At 57.8% G+C, this 27933-nt stretch overlaps 1 protein-coding gene across 1 annotated transcript; it reads left to right on the top strand.

The window, feature by feature from the left end:
• The first annotated feature begins 1164 nt into the window (after positions 1-1164).
• On the top strand, positions 1165-27933 carry RFTN2 (raftlin family member 2). The gene is given in 10 exon segments (XM_061573840.1): positions 1165-1807; positions 9352-9586; positions 17592-17772; positions 19947-20055; positions 20473-20793; positions 20795-20855; positions 22151-22354; positions 22936-23084; positions 23541-23644; positions 24580-27933. Coding segments are annotated over 9 exon segments (1374 nt in total). The 5' UTR covers positions 1165-1807; positions 9352-9441; the 3' UTR covers positions 24680-27933.

Genomic DNA, 27933 nt, shown 5'->3' with positions numbered 1-27933 from the left:
ACATCCCAGCAGCACCACCACCCAACAGCACCACCACCCAGCACCACCACCACCCAGCACCACCACCCAGGACCACCACCCAGCACCACCACCCACCACCACCACCCACCACCACCACCACCACCACCCACCACCACCACCCAGCACCACCACCCAGCACCACCACCAGCACCACCACCACCACCACCACACCACCACCAGCACCACCACCACCAGCACCACCACCCACCACCACCACCACCACCACCACCACCCAGCACCACCACCCACCACCACCACCCAGCACCACCACCACCACCCAGCACCACCACCCAGCACCACCACCCAGCACCACCACCCACCACCACCCAGCACCACCACCCAACACCACCACCCAGCACCACCACCCAGCACCACCACCCAGCACCACCACCCACCACCACCCACCACCCAGCACCACCACCTAGCAGCACCACCACCACCAACGCACGGGCGCTGCCGCGTCGTGGAAACTTCTCGCCGAACGAGAAATGGAAGTTTCTTCCCACACGATTCTGGCACGATAACAACAACCGTGCAGTTTAGGTGTCACTCGTTTAAGCAGATCGAGTTCTGTTTCCACGTGGCCACGTGGTCACGACGTTTCAGCGGAAAGTCGAGGGGGAAATATCGCGGGGGTCGAACCAGAGCGGCGGCCAACATCGCCGGCAACTTGCGGCGGCCTCTGTCAGACGAATTAAACGACGGGGAAGCGGCAGCCCTGGGCCCAGATGGGAGTCGTCATCACGAGACGAGAGCTGTCGACGAAAGGCGCCCATCCCATGGCCGCGGCTGCTTCTTCCCCCGCCTCCAGCCTGCACCGCTCAGCGCTCTGCAACACCTCCGCTGATGGAGTTTCTCGCCATGTGCAGACACGGGAGATGGCATCGGGTTCAGAGTCGCCGGGGCCCCAGGCAGGGCACGCCTCTGTAATTGGCGGCACTCGCAATGGCTCCCCGTTCGCTCTCCACCCACACCGTGCCCCCCTCCCTGCCCCCCGGCCCGTCCCACTGCGCCGCCGCTAAGCGATGCCACATGGCCGGCAGGCTCGCGGCAGACTCTGCTCCTCATTGGGTGGTGGCCTGGCCCGCTCGCCCGCTCGCTCGCACCCAACAATGTCAACGATTCCTCGTGTAGCCTCTCACGAAGTGCCGGGCGGGCGATGTGAACCAGCGCCGCTGATTCAGGGCCGCCAGGGCGCACGACTCGCAAATGTTTGTAATTTTAAACACCGCAACGGGTGACGCCTTTTAAAGGCCGAGTCGACCTAGGGGAGGCCCCGGGACTGGGTTCAAGGTATTGGCCTTCACTGTCATCGGTGAGCGGAGAAGTTCGAACGCGGGCTGCCCGAGTTCGGAACGCGATGCGGTGGCGCTAACCGATGCGCCACCGCTCCCTCCCCTCCTCTGGCTCCCCCGGGCTGAGGGGGGAGGGGGGAGGAAGTTTCCCCTCTCGCCCCCCCCCCGCGTCCCCGACGGAGGCACAGCCACGAGCACCGCTGTTGCTACCACCACCACCGCCGCCGCCGCTGCTGCTACCATCGTCGCTCCTTCTCGCCGCCTCTCGCCGCCCTCCAGCTCGCCACAAACTTGGTGCGAGCGGCGCGGCCCGTGCCGGGGGGCGTGGAGCCGCCAGGCGGAGAGAGACGCCGCCGGCAGCAGCAGCAGCAGCGGCCCGGCAGAGATGCCGCTCGCGCAGCCGCCGCCGTCACTGCCGCTGCTGCCGCTGCTGCCCTCTTCCTCTTCCTCCTCCTCACCGCCGCCACCGCCGCCACTCGCCGTGTGAGGAGGTGAGGACCGTGAGGAGGTGGGGGGGGGGGTGAGGAGGTGAGGACCGTGAGGAGGTGGGGGGTGAGGAGGTGGGGGGGGGGTGAGGAGGTGAGGACCGTGAGGAGGTGGGGGGGGGGGTGAGGAGGTGGGGGGGGGGTGAGGAGGTGGGGGGGGGGTGAGGAGGTGAGGACCGTGAGGAGGTGGGGGGGGGGTGAGGAGGTGGGGGGGGGGGTGAGGAGGTGAGGACCGTGAGGAGGTGGGGGGGGGGGTGAGGAGGTGGGGGGGGGGTGAGGAGGTGAGGACCGTGAGGAGGTGGGGGGGGGGGTGAGGAGGTGGGGGGGGGGGTGAGGAGGGTGGGGGGGGGGTGAGGAGGTGGGGGGGGGGTGAGGAGGTGAGGACCGTGAGGGGTGGGGGTGGTGAGGAGGTGGGGGGGGGGTGAGGAGGTGAGGACCGTGAGGAGGTGGGGGGGGGGGTGAGGAGGTGGGGGGGGGGGGGGGGGGTGAGGAGGTGAGGACCGTGAGGAGGTGGGGGGGGGGGGTGAGGAGGTGGGGGGGGGTGAGGAGGTGAGGACCGTGAGGAGGGGGGGGGGGGGGTGAGGGGTGGGGGGGGGGTGAGGAGGTGATGACCGTGAGGAGGTGGGGGTGGTGAGGGAGGTGGGGGGGGGGGTGAGGAGGTGAGGACCGTGAGGAGGTGGGGTGGTGAGGGAGGTGGGGGGGGGGGGGTGAGGAGGTGAGGGGGGTGAGGGGGGGGGCTGTGAGGTGGGGGGGGTGAGGAGGTGAGGACGTGAGGAGGTAGGGTGGTGGAGGTGGGTGGGGGGGTGGTGAGGAGGTGAGGGGGGTGAGGAGGTGGGGGCTGTGAGGAGGTGAGGGGGGTGAGGTAGGGTGGTGAGGAGGTGAGGGGGGTAAGGAGGTGGGGGCTGTGAGGAGGTGAGGGGGGTGAGGAGGTGGGGGCTGTGAGGAGGTGGGGGGGGGTGAGGAGGTGGGGGCTGTGAGGAGGTGGGGGGGGGTGAGGAGGTGGGGGCTGTGAGGGGGGTGAGGAGGTGGGGCTGTGAGGAGGTGGGGGCTGTGAGGAGGTGGGGGCTGTGAGGAGGTGGGGGCTGTGAGGAGGTGGGGGGGGTGAGGAGGTGGGGGCTGTGAGGGGGGTGAGGAGGTGGGGGCTGTGAGGAGGTGGGGGCTGTGAGGAGGTGGGGGGGGTGAGGAGGTGGGGGCTTCCCACTGTCACCGCTGTTGCTGAGGCTGCTGGGGCCGGGCCGTGGGGGCGGCCGCGTTGCCGCGTGGAATATCCCGTGAAAGTTTTGGGGGTGAAAGCGCGCCCGCGGGAGAGAGAGAGAGGCAGGCGGTGGGTGGGTAACGTTTGTCGGTGGTGGTGTTGGTGGTGGTGCTGCTGGCAATGGTGGTGATGGTGGGTAGTTATGGTGGTAGTTGTAGTGGTGTTGGTGGTTGCGATAGTGATGCTGAAAGTGGTGAGGGTACCGGTGATGACGGTAGCAAATATAATTGTTGGGGGACCGCAGCTGGAGTCTCTGCGTACCAGACTCTCTGAGCCAGGCACAGCGAGCCAGGCACAGCGAGCCAGGCACAGCGAGCCAGGCACAGCGAGCCAGGCACAGCGAGCCAGGCACAGCGAGCCAGGCACAGCGAGCCAGGCACAGCGAGCCAGGCACAGCGAGCCAGGCACAGCGAGCCAGGCACAGCGAGCCAGGGGGCCGTGACTGTGGAGGCCGAGGCGACTCTGACGTTACGCAACCACGGGCCGACCTCGGCTCCGCAGGCGGCCGCGGCGATTCGCTGCCAGCCGCGCGATCTGCCGGCCCCATTGCCTCACCGCGCTCGTTGTGCAAACTGGCGGCTCTGCGCGGTGCTCGTGTGGACATACACACAGGGGAGGCTCGTGGACATACACACAGGGGAGGCTCGTGGACATACACACAAGGGAGGCTCGCGGACAAACAGCAGCCTGCGTCTGCCGCTCGCAGCGCGGGGGCAGCTCGCGACAGGGCCGCAAGGGGACGACGGCCGACGGCGGAGACCGGCGATGGAATGGCAGCCGAAGGAGGGAGTGCGCCTGAGAATGGGTCCCCTGCGGAGCTGAGGGCAGTGAGATCGGCGTCGTGTGGCGGAGCGAGAGGCCCCGTCCCGCAGGGATGGGCCGCGCCGCGCGCTCCCCTCGCGTCAGCGGCGAGGCGCTCTTCCTTGCTTGGCCTTACGTAAAGAGTATCTGAGTGTCGAATCATTCGCGATTGGGAGATCGATACTTACTAGAGATCACACATTGCATGTTTTTTATAATTTTATGGGGCCCTATTAAAAAAAAGTTTGACGTTTCAGCCCCTACACCTTGGTTAGTTGGTGGATGTGCGTCTGACTTAAGTAGGTGACCGGGGGGGGGGGGGGAGGATGTTCATCTCTCTCTGTGAGAGAGTGAGAGAGTGAGTGAGAGTGTGAGTGAGTGAGAGAGAGGGTGTGAGAGGGTGTGTGAGAGGGTGTGAGAGTGTGAGAGTGAGAGTGTGAGAGAGTGAGAGTGTGAGAGAGTGAGTGAGAGTGTGAGTGAGTGAGTGAGAGAGAGGGTGTGAGAGTGTGAGAGAGTGTGAGAGTGAGAGAGTGAGAGTGTGAGAGAGTGAGAGTGTGAGAGAGTGAGAGTGTGAGAGAGTGAGAGTGGTGAGAGAGTGAGTGAGAGTGTGGAGTGAGTGAGTGAGAGAGAGGGTGGAGAGTGTGAGAGAGTGTGAGAGTGAGAGAGTGAGAGTGTGAGTGAGTGAGAGAGAGGGTGTGAGAGGGTGTGTGAGGGGTGTGAGAGTGTGAGAGTGAGAGTGTGAGAGAGTGAGAGTGTGAGAGAGTGAGTGAGATGTGAGTGAGTGAGTGAGAGAGAGGGTGTGAGAGTGTGAGAGAGTGTGAGAGTGAGAGAGTGAGGTGTGAGAGAGTGAGAGTGTGAGAGAGTGAGAGAGTGAGAGTGTGAGTGAGTGAGAGAGAGGGTGTGAGGAGGGTGTGTGAGAGGGTGTGAGAGTGTGAGAGTGAGAGTGTGAGAGAGTGAGAGTGTGAGAGAGTGAGTGAGAGTGTGAGTGAGTGAGTGAGAGAGAGGGTGTGAGAGTGTGAGAGAGTGTGAGAGTGAGAGAGTGAGAGTGTGAGAGAGTGAGAGTGTGAGAGAGTGAGAGTGTGAGAGAGTGAGAGTGTGAGAGAGTGAGTGAGAGTGTGAGGTGAGTGAGTGAGAGAGAGGGTGTGAGAGTGTGAGAGAGTGTGAGAGTGAGAGAGTGAGAGTGTGAGTGAGTGAGAGAGAGGGTGTGAGAGGGTGTGTGAGAGGGTGTGAGAGTGTGAGAGGTGAGAGTGGTGAGAGAGTGAGAGTGTGAGAGAGTGAGTGAGAGTGTGAGTGAGTGAGTGAGAGAGAGGGTGTGAGAGTGTGAGAGAGTGTGAGAGTGAGAGAGTGAGAGTGTGAGAGAGTGAGAGTGTGAGAGAGTGAGAGTGTGAGAGAGTGAGTGAGAGTGTGAGTGAGTGAGAGAGAGGGTGTGAGAGTGTGAGAGAGTGTGAGAGTGAGAGAGTGAGTGAGAGTGTGAGTGAGTGAGAGAGAGGGTGTGAGAGGGTGTGTGAGAGGGTGTGAGAGTGTGAGAGAGTGTGAGAGTGAGAGAGTGAGTGAGAGTGAGTGAGAGTGAGGAGAGGAGAGAGAGTGTGTGAGAGGGTGTGAGAGAGTGAGAGAGTGTGAGAGAGTGAGTGAGAGTGAGAGTGAGTGAGAGTGAGAGAGTGTGTGAGAGGGTGTGAGAGTGTGTGTGAGAGGGTGTGTGAGAGGGTGTGAGAGTGTGAGAGAGTGAGTGAGAGTGAGTGAGAGAGAGTGTGAGAGGGTGTGAGCGTGTGAGAGAGTGAGAGTGTGAGAGGGTGAGAGATATAGTGAGGGTGAGAGATATAGTGAGGGTGAGAGTGTGAGGGTGAGAGTGTGAGAGAGTGAGAGAGTGTGAGAGGGTGAGAGAGTGAGAGAGTGAGGGTGAGAGAGCGAGTGAGTGAGGGTGAGAGAGTGAGAGAGTGTGAGAGGGTGTGAGAGTGTGAGAGAGAGTGAGAGTGTGAGAGAGAGTGAGGATGAGAGTGTGAGAGAGTGAGTGAGAGTGTGAGTGAGAGAGAGAGAGGGTGTGAGAGGGTGTGAGAGTGTGAGAGAGTGTGAGGGTGAGAGAGTGAGTGAGAGTGAGTGAGAGAGAGTGTGAGAGAGTGTGAGAGGGTGTGAGAGTGTGAGAGAGAGTGAGAGTGTGAGAGAGAGTGAGGATGAGAGTGTGAGAGAGTGAGTGAGAGTGAGTGAGAGAGAGTGTGAGAGAGTGTGAGAGGGTGTGAGAGTGTGAGAGAGTGTGTGAGAATGTGAGAGAGTGAGAGAGAGAGTGTGTGAGAGGGTGTGAGAGTGTGAGAGAGTGTGTGAGAATGTGAGAGAGTGAGAGTGTGAGAGGGTGAGAGATATAGTGAGGGTGAGAGAGAGAGTGAGGGTGAGAGTGTGTGAGAGAGTGAGGGTGAGAGTGTGAGAGAGTGGGAGTGTGAGAAAGGGTGTGAGAGAGTGTGTGAGAGAGTGGGAGTAGAGTTGCGCGAGGTGAGCGAGGGCTGATGGGACGGTCTGGTGAGCCTGCTGCTGCTGTTGTTTATCAGGGGGGGAGAGAGAGAGACAACCCGCGGGGTTTGCGAGGCAGCTGTTCACAGCACCCGAGGGCTCGGGCCTGCGGATTCTCGCGCCACACTCGTGTCGTGCACACTCGTGTCGTGGTGCTGTTGGTCGGTGTGACAGGGGAGCATGTAGCGGCGATGGAGCGAAAGAAGTCGACTCTGGTGAAGGAGCGAAATGGATTTTTGCATCGCAGGACTGTTTGAGATGGCGACACCTTGGGGCGGCCTTCATTCAGCAGTGGATTGACCGTGGCTGATGATGATGAAGCTGATGCTTCATCACCAGTGACCGGGTGATGAAGCATCACAGAGCCTCCCCACCGCTGCTGTACAGTGGAGGAGGCTCTCATGAAGCCACCGGAATATTCCGTTAATTTTAAACGAGGGGTGGCGCAGTGGTTTGCGCACCTCTCTATGATCCGGGTGACTTGATTTTGACTCCCGGCCACGGCGAAAGTGAGGCGCGAGCGATTTCCAGCCTGGTTCTGTGCCTCCAACCCCACTCCTCCACTTCACTGGAACACACAAACAAGGGCGGTGGCGATCGGTCAAACGAAGCCCGTCCTTCATCCATCGGTGGATCAACAACGAGGCTGCACACCGCTTAAACTAATTTAGTAAATTGCCGCGCATTTACAATCCTCCTCTCGTGGCACCGGGGACTGGGAAACCTGGAGCGGACTTAGTTTCCCTACGAAGCCGGAGCTAGCAGCCACACCTAGGGTCACGCCACACTTCCTGCCCACATAACCGCGAATATAATTTCATTATTTTATTTTGTGTTGATTGTTTGCTCAGGCGTGAGACGGAAGGTGAGGTAGCGAGAGAGCTGGCCATTGACTGCCTTAGCAGAGGCTTCGAGAAATATGTAGATTGCCCTTTTAAAAAGTAACGCTCAACTTTGCCAGTGAGCCAGACGGCACGGCGATCAGAGGTCATGAGGGTCGGAGTAATTGGAAGCTCGCGAGTTTGAATCCCAGCTGTGTGGATCGGCTCAGGCCGTCGCCTCCAGGGCGGGGAGACGAGGCTTGTCCTGCGGCCAGGACAGCACGGCCGCTGCGTCATCGAGAAACACGGGGCCTGCAGTCCCAGGGAGCGTTGAGTTTAAACAAACACTCGTGCTGCTACATACCAAATGAACGTTGGGATAACCAAAGAGATGTTTAAATCCAGGGTGCCCAAGTGTAGCGGGCCGTCTCTGCCCGGTCATCAGTGACTGCAGAAAAGGAATTAGATTCACGTTAAATTGGTTTTTGCACTTGGATAAATTCCACGTGAGAATAAGAAACATCGGTTTGACCGTCACGTGACAAACATTGCGCTCTGTGGCAGAGCGAGTGAAGAGGTGCTGGTGCCCCATACTGTGTAGAATGGATGTCATTCCAGGGTGATCTCAGAGGTAGCTCTGTGATATCCGCTTCCGTGGGCCGTTCTCTAACACGCAGGGACACGCCGCTCTGCAACATCTCCAAACGGTGATTCGCCTCGTGACGCCGATAGTGTCGCGATGCACATTGTGGGAAATATGACAAGGAAGTCCGACGAGCCGGGATCTCCCAGTTGGCACTGGTCAGTGCAGTGCGACGTTTATTGAGAGACGAGGACGCCCTGGCCAACGGCTCCGTGTGGACGAGCGGCCCGGGAGAGGCTTGTGCTGTAATTCTAATTAACGAGCTGTAATTGCAGCCGTTTAACCCGAGCAGCGCGGGGCCGCGGTGAAGTCACTCGCGCACTGGCGGAGATGGAACCAGTGCAGCCATCTCCACCCCCCCCCCTCTCATTCTCCACTCTCCTCCTGTCTCTCCCCCCTTTCTTGATCTCCTCTCCCTTCCCATGTATCCACTCTCCCGTCTCTTCTCTCTTCCCTCGGTCCGCTTTACCGTCTCATCTGCATGATCCTCCACGTGTCGGTTTCACGTCAACATTGTTGGGGTTTAGGACCTGGCCAGGGTTTAGTGTCAGCTGGGTCTGTCCGGGCCTGTGACCCGGATAATGTTTGTGCATCTAGCACACCACATCCAGTATACCCTGCACCATAGCTGTGGCTACTGGTCGCTTGCCACCTACCATGGCGAGACGACTGATCAAATGTCTCGCTTTCAAAATGTGAGGTGGGTGATGAGGCCCCGGTTGTGGCTGAATGTTTGTGGAGCCGAGCAGGATGGGAATGGTGTCCAAGTGTTTACACAACGGCAATAAAACGCAGTTCCCATCTCCGCTCTCACCCGATCGTGATTTCATCGCAACATTACTTCCTGTCAAACGTGCACGAATCTCGTTCGTGGTCTGCTCAGAACATCATCTCTCTAGGGTTGCAAAACGACGACAGCTTTGTGAGAAAACCAACAGAGGTAGTGGCATGGGGATACCTTGATGCTGCCTTAGGAATGTGGAATTTCCACCGAGGAATCTGGACCGCTGGAGAAGATACGTACCACCGGGTGTTTGTGTGACGGTGTTCGCACTCGGATACCGCTCACTGTACACACTCAAGGTGGTGGGGGAGGGCAGTGATAGTGAGGGTGGGGGGCAGACTTGGGGCAGCATTAGCCCAAAATTGCCGTGGACTTGTGCCCCGTGCGTGCACGAGCATTGTACATTTCACCTGGTTCAAAGTGGCCGTGGTGCAGTGTTTTTAGCGCACTACGCTACAAACACCGTGACCCGAGTTTGATTCCCACTGACAACCAACATTAGTGAAGAATATCTGAACCGGTTCTGGGCCTCCCCGAGGTCGACTCAGCCTCAAATGAGTATCTGATGCGGTGTGTAAACATTAGCACCGGGGAGATAAAGGTGGCCAGGCGAGGTGGCGGGCACGCCACCCCCCCTTAAGCTCTACACCGCGTCAGCCTAAATATGTGCTCTCTAACAGCACTTGGCCCAACAGTCTTGTTAAAGTCTGCATGGGGGATCTTTGTCTTTGTGTGCGACACCTGCAGTGACCCGCGTCTGTGCCAAGCGGTAGCAGCAGCAGCAGCGGTGACGCCGGTGGTGGCGGTGCCGTGCTGCCAGAACCGGCGCCAGCAGCCATGGGGTGTGGCCTGCGCAAGCTGGAGGACGCGGACGAGGGCAGCCCCGGCAAGATCTTCTCCACGCTGAACCGGCAGCAGGTGGAGGCGCGCGTGAGCCCGGCGTACGAGTGCCTCCCCCTCGACTTCACCACCGCCCGCTCAGGTACCCCGCTCAGGTACCCCGCTCGGTACCCCGCTCGGCCCCCCGTGGGTACTCGCTGGGCCTTACGCGAGCATCCTGGTCTCAACGGACGGCGCGGTCACGCGGGAATCTTGCTTGAGGCGTCGAGTGGGGTCACGGGCCAGGTTCACGGGGTCACGGGGTCAGCGACGAGACTACTGCGGCGTGCGTGGTTCTGCTTCTATTGCGGAATCTGCCTTCTCGTGAGGGAGCACCGCGTGCCCCGCCACGGAGAAACGGCGATTACTGGACGTTAATTAAAGTAGATGGGGCCCCACGGGAGGCGCCGGGAAAATGTGAATCTAAAAACGTAACGGGGAGCGGAGATGGCGCGAGGCACAGAGACTGTGGCCGTGACGGCCAAATCTCCGTGATGTTTTGTCGCGCTCGCGGGTCTACGTCGACTTCCATCGTGAGCCGTCAGCTGGAGCGAGCGGCATTCGCCAGTCAGAGAGATCCGCTCGTGAAGGCGATGACGACCGCTCACGCTATCGGGTGCTCGTGAACGTCAGTCGGTGATCACCGGGAATGCGCCCAATCTCATCAGACCCTGGAAGCTAAGCAGGGCTTAGCCTGGACATTCCAGCACTCGAAAGTATGACTGCCGTGTCAGCGGGTGGGGACACCGCCCGTCACCACCTCGTCAACCGTCTCCAAACTCCTGGAGCGCCTCACCCTCGGCATAATCCAAGATCACCCCCCCCATCGTTTTTCCCACTTGAAGCCACCCTCCACCCAGCCCACTCCGCCGACACCGCACCCTTTGGATGGCCGTCGTAGTCTCGAGGCATCGTCGTTCCGGTCGGCCTCGACGTGTCGGCCGCTTTCCGCCTGCGGTTTTATTTCACAACTTGGCAGCACACCCGTAGGGTGACTCGCCCCGCGTCTCCCTGACAGAACTTGCGACGGCGAGGTTGGCGGCTCCTCGGCCCCGGTGGTCCCCCCAGCCCCTTCAGCGTTGCTCAGGGATCCGTCCTGGGTCCTCGGCTGTCCTCGGTCGGGATCTCCCCACTTGGTCGCCTCGTCGATAGTCGCGGCGTAAACTCTAAACTCTTGCACCTATGCCGACGACGCTCATTTACGCTCCACGCTAACCTCCGCTCGGGGCCACTCGCCCTCACTTGTTGTACCTCAGCCTGACGGAAACTGGTTTGGAGTCCCTTTGGACCAGTTTCAAACCATGTGAGTTTCCTCAGTCCTAGGAGTGTGGTATAGATCAGTAAAACCGTGGCCAATTCGGAGGCGTTCAGCTAATTTGCTCCTCTTCACGGAGTCTTTCAGGATTCGGCAGTGCGTCGCTCGCAGGAAGAAGTGAGAGTGTTCCCACGTGAGTGGCAGCAGGAAGCTCGCGCCGGGTTGACCGGGAGGCCGGGCCCCGTCAGCGAAACTCTTGAGGAGGTCAAACAGTCACGGTTTGGGTTTTGTAGACAAAAAAGTCAAATGAATGCGCGAATGTCGTTAATCTGGCCGCAGCAGCCGCATCAGCGGTCCCTGGACGAACGGAAGAATTTGGATTCCAGAGCACAGAGAAGTGAGAGCGTTTTACCATCTTCGGTCATGGCCGGCTGTGTCGGGGCATTCGAAAACAACAACAACAACACGTGTGTGATGCCGCGTTGGCGGCAGTGGTGCCCGAGCACAAATAATAATGCTTACTCAGTCGCCAAGCACACTCCGGCCCTAAAGAGGAAATAACTCATCATAAACAACGCGATCTCTCTCCGCTCTTCCTCGTGCACGATAGCAGCCATCGGCAACAACCAACGGCAAATAATTTGGCTTTGTTTTGTAACTTCTACATTTTTGGCAGCGTTTGAGGGAGCGAGGTTGCGGTTTAACGGTCTGTGGCACGTCAGCCCTCCGCTTCGCTCTCTCTCTCTGATGTGTTTTGGGAGACGTTCATGATGGGCGTTTATGGCCATGGGTCTGCGGAGCGGCGCGTAGTCTCCCTCTCCCACAAGGTCCTGCGGGCCTCACTTCCTGCCCGCAGGGCCACACATATGGCATTGTTTTGTAAACTCTCCCACACTCCCCCGCCCTCGCTCACTCTCGCTCGCCCTCCCTCCCCTCCTGGCCCTCACCACCACCACTGCCGCTACCGCCAACAGCCAGAGAATGTGCCCAACCCAGCCAAAATGTGTCTCCAATCATGAGCGTTTACTCGCACGGGAGGGGGAGAGAGAGCGGCACGCAGACAATCGACAAAGAGTAAAAGTGCTTTGGGCGTTCGTTTTCTGGGGCGGTTGAGAGAGTGAGAAGGAGAGAGGAGGTGCTGGGTGGTGGAGAGGGGGAGAGGGGGAGAGGGGGAGGGCTGGGTGGTGGAGAGAGGTGAGAGGGGGACATGGGGGAGATGGGGCTGGGTGTGGAGAGAGGGGGGAGAGGGTGGCCTGGGTGGTTGAGAAGAGTGAGGGGGGAGAAGGGGGGCTGGGTGGTGGAGAGAGTGAGAGGGGGACAGGGGAGAGGGGGGCTGGGTGGTGGAGAGAGTGGGGGGGAGAGGGGGGCTGGGTGGTTGGAGAAGAGTGAGGGGGGGGAGGGGGGACAGGGTGGTGCGAGAGTGGCGAGGGGGACAGGTGAGGGTGCTGGGTGAGATGGAGAGGCGTGAGGGGGAGATGGGGGACTGGGTGGTGGAGAGAGTGAGATGGGGGAGAGGGGGGGAGAGGGTGGCTGAGGTGGTGGATGAGGGGGAGAGAGGGGGCTGGGTGGTTGAGAGAGTGAGGGGGGAGAGGGGGGGAGGGGGGCTGGGTGGTTGAGAGGGAGGGGAGAGGGGGGCTGGGTGGTGGGGGGGAGGGGGAGAGGGGGGCTGGGTGGTTGAGAGGGGGAGAGGGGGGCTGGGTGGTGGAGAGGGGGTGAGGGGTGGCTGGGTGGTTGAGAGAGTGACACTGTCACATGTATTGGGTTATTATGACCGCTGCAGTCACTAGAGGTCGCTGCACTCGCCACAATGTTTTTAAAATCTTTATTCTGTCTGCAAGAAGGGTAACTGGATCCGGACACAACACTACCATCACCACCACCACCACCACAATCAATACCACCACCACTGCCACCGCCAGCATGCAACCACCGCCAACACCACCACCAACACTATCACCACCACAATCATCAGCACAACCAACACCATAACCAACACCACCACCACCAACATTATCACCACAATCATCAGCACAACCAACACCATAACCAACACCACCACCGCCAACATCACCACCACCAACATTATCACCACCACAATCATCAGCACAACCAACACCATAACCAACACCACCAACATTATCACCACCACAATCATCAGCACAACCAACACCATAACCAACACCACCACCGCCAACATCACCACCACCAACACTATCACCACCACAATCATCAGCACAACCAATACCATAACCAACATCACCACCGCCAACATCACCACCACCAACACTATCACCACCACAATCATCAGCACAACCAACACCATAACCAACACCACCATCGCCGCCAGTGGCTGTGACAGACGGCGCAGTAAACCGTGGCCGAGCTGGGAGCCGGAATGGCTGCGTGTGGGGACAATCTCCACACTGCAGCTAAACATCTCCTATTCAGCTCGCACACGACCGGCCCGAGTGTTGTTGGTGGTGGTGCAACTTGGCACTCATCTGTGCCATTCTCTGTTTGCTCCGGCCATGCGAACGTCTCTCAAGGTTGACCGCAGCCCTGGGGGAGATCAGCTGTAGACGGTGCTATATAGAATTATTCCTGCCATAAGAATGTGGAAATTCCACCGTTGGCTTGGATCCATCAAATAACTCCAACAAAGCCCTGTTCTCATTTGACCGCTGAGGCGGTTGGGCCTCGGCAAAATGTGGGCGTGAAGTCAACGCGACGGACCTCGGTTTGTACAGAGTCCCCTTGCTGCCATACAGACTACCCTGCTGCCATACAGACTACCATGGCTGCCATACAGACTACCCTGCTGCCATACAGACTACCCTGCTGCCATACAGACTACCCTGCTGCCATACAGACTACCATGGCTGCCATACAGACTACCCTGCTGCCATACAGACTACCATGGCTGCCATACAGACTACCCTGCTGCCATGACAGGACTACTGCTGCCATACAGACTACCATGGCTGCCATACAGACTCCCTGCTGCCATACAGACTACCCTGCTGCCATACAGACTACCATGGCTGCCATACAGACTACCCTACTGCCATACAGACTACCTTGCTGCCATACAGACTACCTTGCTGCCATACAGACTACCCTGACTGCCATACAGACTACCTTGCTGCCATACAGACTACCATGGCTGCCATACAGACTACCCTGCTGCCATACAGACTACCATGGCTGCCATACAGACTACCATGGCTGCCATACAGACTACCCTGCTGCCATACAGACTACCATGGCTGCCATACAGACTACCATGGCTGCCATACAGACTACCATGGCTGCCATACAGACTACCTTGCTGCCATACAGACTACCATGGCTGCCATACAGACTACCATGGCTGCCATACAGACTACCCTACTGCCATACAGACTACCTTGCTGCCATACAGACTACCCTGACTGCCATACAGACTACCTTGCTGCCCTGCTGAGTCCCCTGGCTGCTGTGTCCCCCGTGGGCTGGCGTGGGGGGGAGGGGCAGGATTGGTTCAGATGTCGCTCGCCACTGACGTTGGCTACGGCCAGGAATCTAACTCGGGTGGCGGGGTTGGTAGGGTGGTGCACTAACCATTGTGCCACCACTCCTCTGGTACAAAGACCTGCGCCGTCATTCTGCTGGAGCAAATGAGTCCTTCGACCTTCTGACACGCACGCGTACACACGCACAGATGCATGCGCACACGTGCACAAACAGGCACACGCGCCCGCTTTGCACAAGCTTGGACGGAGGCCCATGTATGAAACGAGAGGCGAGAATTGGAATTTTAAACACACGCGTCGTTCAGCCGGCACCGGCATCCAAACTCGGGCGGGAGAATGGGGGCGGCTGGGGGAGGAGAGGGGGGAGCAGTGGCAACAGCTGCCGGGAGGGGGGCCCTCCCCCTCTACCCCCCCCCCCAACCCTGTTTCCCAGAGGCATTGCCTGCCGCATCGCATAAATATATGCGAGCCGAAAAATGCGATCTCTATCGCAGGATCCAGGCTTCCTGGACGAGGGCCCAGCGCCGCCTGTGCCTTGCGGAGCTCCGTCGGCCGTTGGGGCCACGGCTAACGAAGCGGTCACGCGGGGGGGGGCGGGGGGGGGCGAGCGATGCACGCCGGCGCTCGGTAACCCCGCGCCTCGCTCGCTTTGCCCGCTCGCCGTCACCTCCACCTCACAGCACGGAGGCATTTACGGTCGAGAGATGTCCGGTCGGCCTGTAACTTCCCTCTCCTGGGCAGTGGCCTCCCCCATCCTTCTCCCTTCCCTCCGTCCCCAGCTGCTCGTGTCCAGTGGTGATCTCTGCGATGTCGTCTCCATGCTGCTGCTGCTGCTGCTGCTCTCACCTCGTCTTCCGTTGTCTTTCTCCGCTTCACTTTACCTTCTCCGGAGCCGATTCCTATGCCCGTCGGTCGAATATATACGGTGGGTTAAGAGGACATTGGGAATGGGATGGACAGGAAACGCGATGAACAAAGCGGCGTTGAAAATCATGGGATGCAAAAGCAATGAACAGAACGATGATGAGGTTGAGACACGGGGAAGGAATTGGCGTGGAGCTCCGGGCATGTCGTGCCATAGCCACAGGCAGCTCTCCTGCAGGTAGGAGGTGAACAGGAAGACAAAGATGGATGCGGTGGGGAGCATGGTGATACGGCAGTCTTTCTGCTGCTGCTGGTGGTGCGCATGCACGTACACAGCGGCTGTGCGTATCACTCGAGAAGCGGCGTGCGTGCGAGCACGTGGCCCGGCGCTCGCGTGCTCTCGTTTCTCTACGGTTTTGTCAAGAGCTCGTTGTTGGCAGGACCCTGCTCCCGAGCGCCAGCGCGCTCCTCTGCAGCTGTGCGCGATGAACTCTCCGCAGCGCTCGCAATTAGGGCAATTTGAATGCGGTAATGGTATTCACAATCTGTTAGGGTTCGTGAATTATGCATTGATGCACGCGACTTTTTAACTCTTGAGCTCAGTATTGCCGTGGCTGCTGCCGCCGCTGCTGCTGCCGCTGCCGCCGCCGCTGCTGCTGCTGCCACCGCCGCTGCTGCCGCCGCTGCCGCCGCTGCCGCTGCCGCCGCTACTGCTGCCGCTACTGCTGCCGCCGCCGCCGCTGCCGTCGCCGCCGCTGCTGCCGCTGCTGCTGCCACCGCTGCTGCTGCTGCCGCTACTGCTGCCGCTGCTGCTGCCGCCGCCGCCGCTGCTGCTGCCGCTACTGCCGCTGCTGCCGCTGCTGCCACTGCTACTGCCGCTGCTGTATTGTTTGTTTTTCCGCTGTGAAGTCGGAGCGCCGTCTCTGAGACGTGCGTTCCCCTTCACCCCGTGACGCTCAAAGAATGGAAATTATCTCTTAAAAATCTGGTGATCGCCGGATGTTTAAGGGCACAGGGTCCAAGTTCGACACAAAATTCTACAACACGCAACGCAGGATAATCGTGGGCGTCGTTGTAGAGAGCGTGCATAACAGAAGTGATGGCAGACACTACGCCTCCTTTGCGTATATTGTGCCCGCTTATTCATCGTTATACGTCAATGCTGCCATCTGCAGAAGTTCTCTATGCTCTGCATTTGGCTTCTGCCCGCAGGCACATGGACGTGTCGCTTAAGAGTCTCCGCAGCGATGCTGCTGCTTGTCTCGTCCTAAATATCTGCAAGTGTTCCACTGCTTGACCGTTCGGCTTCATAGCCATTGGTAGAAGATTGGGAGACAGCGTCCGTGGCGGCCGTGACATTTAAGAGTGTGGGCCACTCCTCCGGCCTCTCCTCCGGCCTGCTCTGCGGCCCGTGCCAGGCGTGTGTACGAGTTGTTCGGTCTCGTCTGCTGTTTTAAATTTTGCACCAATTACGCTGTCTCAGCCATTAGCGTCCATCACGGGGCGAGCGGTGTGTTCTCTGTGTACCCTGAGACATAATGATCCCTCGCAGCCACATGGCTCCTAGCTCACAGAGACGGCTCGCAGTGTGAAGGTCACGAGGTCATAGTGTAGTTGGGGGTCAACTCGTATCATCATCACCACCAACATTGCCATCGTCATAGCCTTTGTCATCATGATTATCATCACCATCATGATCATCGTCGTGGTAATCGTCATCATGAGTATCATCAGCAGCACCAGTAGTGTTAGCAGCAACAGAATAATCACCATCATTTCATCATCGTAATCTTCATCATATAGACAGCAGAAGGCTCATCGTCAGCATCATTGCCATCATCATTTCCATAAATGGAATAATTGTCTTCCAGCATAATAATCCATCATCATCAGCTTCATCACCATCAGCGTCTTCCCCATCATCACTCATAAATCATCATCACACCCTCTTCTCTGAGGGCCATGAATCGAACGCCACAGTGTGGGGATTTAACAGCGAATGTCTTGTTTTGAAACTGGCTCCAGAAATGGGAATGTGGAATTGCCATCATTGGCTTCGTCAAAGTCTCTCTTGCTTCAGCAGAGAGACCCCCACAGTGTATTTAAGAATCCAACGATGCAGATTCCTCAAGATCCAGATCCAGTAGACATGTGCACTGCTGCATTGGACTCGCATGGCGTCATCTGTTTACACATTGCTACAAGTCGCCCCCTTTATCTGTTTAATGTTTCTGTAACTTCATTTTGTCATTTTGCCTTGTTATTGATTGTAATTGTAGTCGTTTGTCGCTACGTGGCCGCAGACGCTCTACCCCAGGGCATGCAGGCTGTGCAGAGCACGCTGTTGTTGTTGTTGTCATTATTATTGTTCCCAGGATGCACAGACGCACTGCGCGACGGTGTATAGGCCGAGGAGCGTGTCCTCTGGTTGTTGTGGTTGTTGTAGTTGTTGTTTGTTGTTGCGGCGTGGCGTGCAGACGCGCTGCCCGAGGGCGTGCAGGCCGTGGCGTCCGTGCTCGACCTCCCGGCGCGGCTCCACGACCTCGGTCGCCGGGGATTTTGGGTAGCGGCGGTCCACCCGCTGCTGTTGCCGTGGGGACGCCGCCGCTCGTTGCTCGACCAGATGCTCCGCCTCGTCCTCGTGCGTCCATCACCCAGGTGACGCCCCGCGCGACCGCACACGGGGCTCGTGGTTGGGTGGGTTGGTGGAATTGTGGTGGCTGAATCGGTGAGTTCATGGTAGGCGAGTGATTATGTGGATGGGTAGGGGAGTGGTAGGTAGGTGAGTATGTTAGTTGGTAGGAGAGGCGTCCTCAGCCATCGGCTTGCCCATGGGGAGTCTGTCTCGCCAGTGGGGGTCTCCTGCCTCCCCTCTCCCTGCTGCCCACGTGCTGCCTGATTGTATCCACTTCCTATAGGTCAGGGAATCGATTCCACGTCCCACTTGCACTGCAATCAATTCCCCATCGATTTCCATTAATAAACAAACCAGAGTCGAGGCTCACGAAACCCCACCAGGAAACAGCCAAACAGCCGTCCCTGCTCACCCCCCTCAGCTCGGGTCAGGCAAACACAGGCTCAGTCTGCGGGCCTCACGACTCATACGCAGAAATGTCAAAGGTCAAAGTGACCTCCTGCTCTCACTTGAGTATTGAGGCATTGCTTCTCACACCCTCTTTACAGGATGTGAGCACCAATGCTGTTTACATGATGTGAGCGTGGGGTCTACTGGATGTGGTGTCCCTGGGTGCGGAAATATTTCTGGGTCACTAACTCGTGTGAAGTGAAGCCCTGAGGGACACGAGGGGGAGGGGGAGGCGTGTTCACCATCAACACAAACCATCGTGTTCACCATCAACACAAACCATCGTGTTCACCATCAACAAACCATCGTGTTCACCATCAACACAAACCATCGTGTTCACCATCACAAACCATCGTGTTCACCATCAACACAAACCATCGTGTTCACCATCAACACAAACCATCGTGTTCACCATCAACACAAACCATCGTGTTCACCATCAACACAAACCATCGTGTTCACCATCAACACAAACCATCGTGTTCACCATCACAAACCATCGTGTTCACCATCAACACGAACCATCGTGTTCACCATCAACACAAACCATCGTGTTCACCATCAACACAAACCATCGTGTTCACCATCAACACAACCATCGTGTTCACCATCAACACAACCATCGTGTTCACCATCAACACAAACCATCGTGTTCACCATCAACACAAACCATCGTGTTCACCATCAACACAAACCATCGTGTTCACCATCAACACAACCATCGTGTTCACCATCACACAAACCATCGTGTTCACCATCAACACAAACCATCGTGTTCACCATCAACACAAACCATCGTGTTCACCATCAACACAAACCATCGTGTTCACCATCAACACAAACCATCGTGTTCACCATCAACACAAACCATCGTGTTCACCGTCAACACAAACCATCGTGTTCACCATCAACACAAACCATCGTGTTCACCATCAACACAAACCATCGTGTTCACCATCAACACAAACCATCGTGTTCACCATCAACACAAACCATCGTGTTCACCATCAACACAAACCATCGTGTTCACCATCAACACAAACCATCGTGTTCACCATCAACACAAACCATCGTGTTCACCATCAACCACGTGTTCACCGTCAACACAAACCATCGTGTTCACCATCGACACAAACCATCGTGTTCACCATCAACACAAACCATCGTGTTCACCATCAACACAAACCATCGTGTTCACCATCGACACAAACCATCGTGTTCACCATCAACACAAACCATCGTGTTCACCATCGACACAAACCATCGTGTTCACCGTCAACACAAACCATCGTGTTCACCATCAACACAAACCATCGTGTTCACCGTCAACACGAACCATCGTGTTCACCATAAACACAAACCATCGTGTTCACCGTCAACACGAACCATCGTGTTCACCATCAACACAAACCATCGTGTTCACCATAAACACAAACCATCGTGTTCACCATCAACACAAACCATTGTGTTCACCGTCAACACAAATCATCGTGTTCACCGTCAACACGAACCATCGTGTTCACCATCAACACAAACCATCGTGTTCACCATCAACACAAACCATCGTGTTCACCATCAACACAAACCATCGTGTTCACCGTCAACACGAACCATCGTGTTCACCATCAACACAAACCATCGTGTTCACCATCAACACAAACCATTGTGTTCACCGTCAACACAAATCATCGTGTTCACCGTCGCCTGTGCTCATTTGTGGTTGTGCATTCGCTGTCACCGGGAGCAGCGCTGGATCCGGCTCGGAGCCCCCAGGGAGGTTCCGGCTCCTGGTGGAGGAGTGCCCGCTCTCCGGCCCGGAGCTCACCACAGAAGCCTTCAAGACCTTCCTCAAGAAGGTCGGTGGGGGCGGGCACCGTCGCCCAGAATTCAGCCACAGAGTTTCCGGTTCACCGTCTGGTGGGGCGTTAACGTCAGTTGTGCGATGCACAGACTGATCCCTGCCATAGTTATGTGGAGTTTACATCACTGGCTCTGCATACATGGCTATTGATGGGGTTATTGTGTCTGTTCTCATTCGCCCTCCCCCGTCTCCTTTTCTCCCCATCTCCATGTCTCGTGTTTTCGCTGTTTTGCCATCTCCCACATTTTGCTGTCTCCCTGCATTTGTATCCCCTTGCCTCTCCATCTTCCTGTCTTCCCATCTCTCTCTCTCCATTTCCGCATGCTGCCTTTCAATTTCCCCATCTTCCGCCCCCCCACTTGCCCCCCACCTCTCCCCCCACCTGCACCCCCCCCCCCCGCGCCGCCCGTAGTCTCTGGAGGCGGCGGTGGAGCGGGGCCACTCGTACGTGGGCGCCGTCGCCCAGTACTCCCCCAGCGGCGCCGGCTCGCTGCCCCGTTGCTCCGGCCGCAGCGTCGCCAGCGAGCTCCCGTCCGCCCGCTCGCTCGCCTCGGACGAGCGCGCCACGCCGCCCGGGAGACGGAGCAATGGGGCATCCCCCGAGGGGGAGCACGGCGCTGCCGCCGCCAGCGAGGGGGAGGCGGACGAGGAGGAGGACGACGAGGTTTTCGCCGAGACGACGCCCGACGCGCGAGCGGCGCCAGGGAGGGAAGACTCGCCGGAGGAGGAGGCAGGCAGCGGCGCGGGAACTCGAGGGGGAATCGACGGAGAGCGGCGGCCACGGCGGTGGCTACGGTAAGACGACGGCACTCGCGCCCGGCCAACGCGCTAATCCTCCTCCAGCAAGACCATCGGTTTGACTCGTGCGCTGGACATCACCACCGCTGGCAGAGCATCACCACCCGGGGATGACTTGCAGGGATCTCGCAGGTAACTCCGTGATATCCACTTCCGCGGGCCGTTCTCCAACACGGGCGGTCCCACTGCACGAGGGTTCCGAATGTATTCTTCGTCTTGTGACTGGACACTGGTCATACAACTCACGAAACAAGGAGTTTTATTTCTGGCGAGCACCATCCAATATTTCGAGACCTTCCTGAGGCTCCGCAGCATAACAATGACAGGACCCTCACGCAGCTGAAACCGTTTCTCCAACGTTCACCGGGACCGGGTTGGTGAATTCATAGCGCACTGAATCCCCACGCCTTGCGCCACGGGCACTGGACTCCCCCTGCCGGCGAGCTCCTCCTGCGGCGTCGCTAGCGGTGGTGCGGGTGGCCGGGGTGCCCCCTTGTGCCGCGTCGGTGTCGCTGTCCTCGCGATATCGCGCTGGCCACTGAGCAGCAGGTGCAGCGAGCAACACGCGGAGCGGCGAATCGGGGACCGGGAAATCGGCCGCCCCCGGCACCCCTCCTCGCCCACGCACAGCGGTGGGCGCCGGGGCGAGCGGCGAGGGACGTGTGTCGCACGCTCCGGGGGAACGGCGTGGGATCCGCGGGCCCGTTAGCGTCGAGCCCAGGTCTCCCGCGTTGCCAAGGAGACGTGCAGTCACACCGGGTGCTCGCCCGGCGGTATATCGACGGGTAGCGTGGTTAGCTACCTGCCTGCCCCTCCCTGTGTGCTCGTTTTCCATGCTACGTACCCATCCACCTGCTTACTCGCTTAGCTCCCGAACTACCTACTCGGCTCTCTACCTATCAAATCTCCTGCCCACCCACTCATCTACTGACCCACCTACCTGCCTGCCTGCCTGTCTGTCTACCTCAATCCCTACCTACCCCCTATTCACACTTGCCTACCTCTGATGGCCTGCATACCTATCACCACAGCCATTGACTCACTCAACTACCTGCTTAACTACCTCCCTCCTACCTACATGTGCCTACTCGCCCACCTACCCACACACACACCTCCCTCTCGCAGAGGAATACGGTCCACAAAGACAAAGAGAGGCCCCCTCATCGCCAACGCTCAGACTTGCACACACGTCGTCCAGTAACCTGCTGCTCGCCCAAGTAAAAATGGTCCCCGTATTTGACCTTCCCTAACCCCCCCCCCCATTCACCCCCGCCCCCCCTCCGTTGCTGCAGACCTGCGCGTGTTCCTGCTCTACAACGTGCCAGAGGACCAGCGCCCCGGTCCCGCCTACTACACGGACACGCTGCCAATCAGAGTCACCCGCCGTGGACATGCCCTCTCCGCGCTCGACGCCGATTGGCTGGACCGCCTAAGCCGCCACCTGGAGGAGGGGGCCACCCTGGCCGACGCCCAAATCTTGCCGTTCACCGGGAGAGGTGGGGGCCGGGGAGAGGGTGGGGGTCACAGTGGGAGGGGGGGTGCCCCCTACTGAGCATGTCTGGTCACGGCTGCGTGCGTGGAATCGCGGCTGCGAAGATCTGTGGTTCACCATACGTGGTCGTGATTTGAGGGTTGGTGACCGGTTCGTCCGGCTCGTGATGGACACACGGGGCCGGGCGCAGAGCGGGCGACCAGTTAGGGGTTGTGCAAATGGTTTATGAATTGTTAGCGTTGAGCCAACGGATGAAACGAGAGGGAGCGCACAGCAGGAGAGACGGAGCAAGCGAGATGGGCGAGACGGACGGGCAGGTGACGCCGCCGCCGCACTGGCGGTGGCAGACAGTGAGACAATCAACAATTGACTCTCGAATCGTGGCCCGGAATCTGACAATTCCTGAAATCATGAATCATGCAGCAGTAGAAGGGGGGTGGGGGGGCAGCCTCGCTTGTGCTACACACACAAAGTGTGACTGATGGTGGTGATCACGGGGATGATTATGACGGCAATATTGCCGAGTATATTATTGATGACGATGATGACGATAGTGACGATGACTATGCCCCACCACCACCACAGGCGACCGAGGACCCAAGGCGCTGGAGGGGCTCCTCGTCTTCGAAGAAAATGTCGACACGTCCTCGTGCTCCTCCTCCTCCTCCTGCTCGTCGCCAGAGATGAGGACGGGGAACGATGTGATCGTGGTGGAGCAGCTCACCCTGATTGAGGTGGACAACAACAACATCATCAACAACATCCACTACAGCAACATCAACATCCACTACAGCAAAATCAACATCAATAACAACATCCACTACAGTAACATAAATAACATCCACTACAACAACATCAACAACATAAACAACAACAGTATCAACAACAACATCGACTAGAGTGCTGAGCTAGAAACCCAGCTACCGGAGTTTGATTCCAGCTCGTGGCCAACACCAGTGACAAATATCTGAACCGGTCCTAGGCCTTCCCTAGGTTGACACAGCCTCAAATGAGTACCTCGTGCGGCGTGTAAACCATCAGCACCGAGGAGACAAAGGTGGCACGGCGTGGTGTTGCCCACACCACCCCCGTGTGCGCCGTGCCAGCCTGCGTCAGTGCTCTCTAGCAGCACTTAGCCCGACAGTCTGCAAGGTTACACAGGGGCTCGTTGTGCGTGCGCTCGTGTCCAGGGCTGCGAGGTGAAGACGGACTACGTGCCGCTGCTGCACACGCTCGCCGAGTCGGGCTGGCTGCTCACCGCCATCCTGCCCACCCCTGTCGTGAAGCCCGACAGGTGAGGCCGGTGGTGTTGTCGTGTGTGAGAGTATGTGAGAGAGAGAGAGTGTGAGAGTGTGTGAGAGGGCGTGAGAGTGTGTGAGAGAGTGTGTGAGAGAGTGAGAGAGAGTGTGAGTGTGTGAGAGAGTGTGAGAGAGAGTGTGTGTGAGAGTGTGTGAGAAAGTGTGTGAGTGTGTGAGAGAGTGTGAGAGATAGTGTGTGTGAGAGTGTGTGAGAGTGTGTTAGAGAGCGTGTGAGAGAGTGTGTGAGAGTGTGAGTGTGTGAGTGTGTGAGAGAGTGTGTTAGAGAGTGTGTGAGAGAGTGTGTGAGAGAGTGTGTGAGAGTGTGAGAGGGTGTGTGAGAGTGTGTGAGAGTGAGAGAGAGCGTGTGTGTGAGACAGTGTGAGAGAGAGTATGTGTGAGAGTGTGAGAGTGAGAGAGAGCGTGTGAGAGCGCGGTTGTGAGAGAGCGTGTGAGAGTGTGAGAGAGCATGTGTGGGTGTGAGATGTGTGAGTGTATATGTGACGTATGTGGTTTGTGTCTTTGGGGAGCATTCGTGGAGTGGTTAGCACGCTGCGCTACCTACCCAGCGACTCGCTCACGGCCAACACCAGTGACGATTATCTGAACTGGTCCCTAAGCCTCCCCTAGGTTGACTCAAATGAGTATTGTACCTGGTGTTATTTGTAAAGATTGCCACTCGGGAGACAAAGGCGGCCGGGCGTGGTGCTTGCCACCCACTGCCTCATGTGCCATGTTGGTCTTCATTAGAGCTCACTAACAGCACTTACGTAACAGTCTGTTAAAGCTATATGGGGGATCTTTGTCTGTGTGGGGAGCAGTGGCGTAGTTAGCGTGTGTGTACTTTACACTTTAGCGAGCTGAGCTGACGGAGCAAAGGAGGCCGACACGTGGGAATCATGTGATTGTGTAATCACGTGTTCTGTGTTCACAGCGAAGGAAACTTGGTGAGCAAGCAGATCGTCTTCCTGCAGAGACCCATGCAGCCCGCAAGACCCACACCAGACACCCCCAAGAGTGGGAAGAAGGCATGATGATGATGGTGGAAGAAGGCGTCATGATGATGGTGGTGGTGGTGCTATAAGAAGGCGTGGTCATGATGATTTTGGTGAAAGGCGTAAAGATGATGATGGTGGTGGTGCTGGAAGAAGATCCAGGAGCCATGCGGAACAGCAAATGTGTGCACACACAGGAACGATGACGACGATGACGACCGCCACTCAGTCACCGCGGTGGCGTCACCACAGCACAATGCCACATGGGGCCCCCTCATTCATCGCGGTGCATGTGCCAGGCTATGTGCACTTTTAGGCCACGTGAAGTGTCAAAGGCTTTTTTGTTATTTTCTTTGAACCTATCTACGTGACTTTACCAAACGACCCAAAGAATATATCAAAGGCTGTTCATCTTTCTGCGCACACACACCCATACGCACGCACCCAGATCCCCCGTTTAGCTATACACACAAATCCACTTGTGCGCATGCACACACACTCGCACACACGCGCATACACACGCACACACGCCGACGCTGCAGAACAGGACAGCAACGTCAATTCGGTGCACGTTGAGTGGTTGTGCCCATTACGAACACGCGCGCACGTCACACGCACGCGCGCCACCACGCCGCGATCAAGGCCGTGACCCCGCACGCACGCGGGACACGGTCGCATCAGGTTGAACAGTCGGACGCAGAGTCGCTCACTCACGGCTCTTCCTAAGATCGCGCCCCCCTCACCAGCGCCCCCCTGTGGCCGTGACCAGTAAATGCAACGTGCGCTCTCGAAATACTTTTCCTTCGCAGTCGCCGTGCCAACGTGAGACAGTGTTTGGAGGTCCATGGAACTCTGATGCCAGGGTCACAATGTAATACATTATTTGAACCCACCCCCCTCTGTCTCTAGCCGGTCCGCGCCGTTCTCGCTGTCCCAAAGCTGCAGCGATGGTGGGGTTCGCCGGTTTGTCTCTCGCACCTTTGTAGAGACAACAACCGCCAGTGTGGGGACACCTGAGCAGACACCCGACACCGATGTAGGATTATGACCCACGGTGGGGGGCGGGGTCAATTTATTTTTGGAGAACGCGTAACCCAGGGTTCAAATTATATTTCTTCTCATACCAGTCCAAATTCTGTGGGGTCCAAATGCTTTCTCGCACCGGCCGACAGCAGAGCTCCGACGGGCAGAGCCCGGCCACTCGCGAACAGCGCCGGCGGCAATGGCGGGAGACGCCGCTGGCACGTGGCCGAGAGAGACACGAGGCAGTGGGCCACGCCGGCCGGGCAGCCGGCACGCCGTCAGGGTCACGGGGCGACCCGCGATGGGGGGGCCGGGGGGCTCGACGTTGGATTTGAGGATTTGGGGTCGGGCTCCCCCTGGGCACGCTAAAAACGGTGACCCGCCTGGCCCCTGTCCTGTCTGCTGTGGGCGGTGAACGAGACGAGGGCGGCAGCGTTCCCAGACCCCCCGCGTCTGCGGTTGAGAACGATCATTCTCAACCACAGAACGATATTCTGTCTAAAAGCGTATATGCAATTTTAACGTGCAGTATTTTCCTCTAGATTTCACGGTATGTTACAAACTGTGCTCTGTTTAGCCTTCAGAAAGCAGAGCGATCTGTATTTTGAAGCATCTTGTTTATGGGAATGAGGTAATCATCAAGATTGTTAAAAACTTTGATGAGAGTATTTTTTATACCGAAAACCGTTTTTTGTTTGTTTTTACACTTTCGCAGTATTAACGAATTACGATGCCGCCCGTCAGTGTGTGTCTTGCTTCCAAGGAAGGGCTAAATAATTATCTGCATCGCTCGCTATTTAATTAACGTAAGGCGTCCGCACGATTGTTCACGCGTGTTTGCCGGACTCTTAAGCCATTGTACGCGACTCACGGTTCCTGCCAAAATGTCCCTGCCGGAGGGAACGTCTCTCTCCGTCTCGCTAGGGCCCTGCCGGAGGGAACGTCTCGCGAGAGAGAGAACGTCTCTCTCCGTCTTGCTAGGGCCCTGCCGGAGAGAACGTCTCTCTCCGTCTTGCTAGGGCCCTGCCGGAGGGAACGTCTCGCGAGAGAGAGAACGTCTCTCTCTGTCTTGCGAGAGAGAGAACGTCTCTCTCTGTTTCGCGAGAGCGAGAGAACGTCTCTCTCCGTCTTGCGAGAGAGAGAACGTCTCTCTCTGTCTCGCGAGAGCGAGAGAACGTCTCTCTCTGTCTTGCGAGAGAGAGAACGTCTCTCTCTGTCTCGCGAGAGCGAGAGAACGTCCTCTCTCCGTCTTGCGAGAGAGAGAACGTCTCTCTCTGTCTCGCGAGAGCGAGAGAACGTCTCTCTCCGTCTTGCGAGAGAGAGAACGTCTCTCTCTGTCTCGCGAGAGCGAGAGAACGTCTCTCTCCGTCTTGCGAGAGAGAGAACGTCTCTCTCCGTCTTGCGAGAGCGAGAGAACGTCTCTCTCCGTCTTGCGAGAGAGAGAACGTCTCTCTCTGTCTCGCGAGAGCGAGAGAACGTCTCTCTCCGTCTTGCGAGAGCGAGAGAACGTCTCTCTCCGTCTTGCGAGAGAGAGAACGTCTCTCTCCGTCTTGCGAGAGCGAGAGAACGTCTCTCTCCGTCTCGCGACGGAGGCCACGGGGCGGCCGCTTCCTGGCGCGCCGCGCGATATCGCCGCGTCCGCTCGGCGACGTCGCACCGTCCGTTTTGCACAAATATCCTCAAATCACGATTACCTTTGCTCGCTTCGTTTTTTCGTATATATATTTTTCATTTCCTAACGATATTTACGGAATGGCAAACGCGATTATTAATATTTCTACGATAAAATTTACGGCCATCCGTTAAATGCACGTTTTTCAAAATGCGTTTGGGATAAATTGCCGGCACGTTTGGTGGTCACGCGCCGTCGTGGTTTTCTCACCGCGTGCGCGCTGCCCACGCCCCACAGAGGATCCATTCGGAGACTCGCAGCAGGCGTACGGCGAGAGAACGGGAGTCGAATAACTTCTGAGCGGTCTCCAATTCGTACTTGAAGTTCATCAATGCACAGAATCACGATGTAAATAATGTGAATTAATTACAGAGTAAAGGGAAACCGATATCGCGATAATGGTCACTTCGTGAAATGCGCATTGTGGTGTCGTGTGAGGAAGAGCGATGTCGCGGCAGCCCTCGTGAAGCCGCCGGTCGAGCGGTGGGCGCGCGCCACGCCGCCCGACTGCACATGGCACCACCAGCACCACCACCAGCACCAGCAGCACCCAGGAGGCCATTGCCGTTGCAATAAAAACAGAACCCTGCGCAGCCAA

The sequence above is a fragment of the Lethenteron reissneri genome, chromosome 7 (genome assembly GCF_015708825.2).
Source record: "Lethenteron reissneri isolate LAM-NWPU_2019-01 chromosome 7, ASM1570882v1, whole genome shotgun sequence".
Taxonomy (NCBI): Eukaryota; Metazoa; Chordata; class Hyperoartia; order Petromyzontiformes; family Petromyzontidae; genus Lethenteron; species Lethenteron reissneri.
Note: the sequence above shows the minus strand (reverse complement) of the source record. Positions and strands in the feature narration are given on the sequence as shown.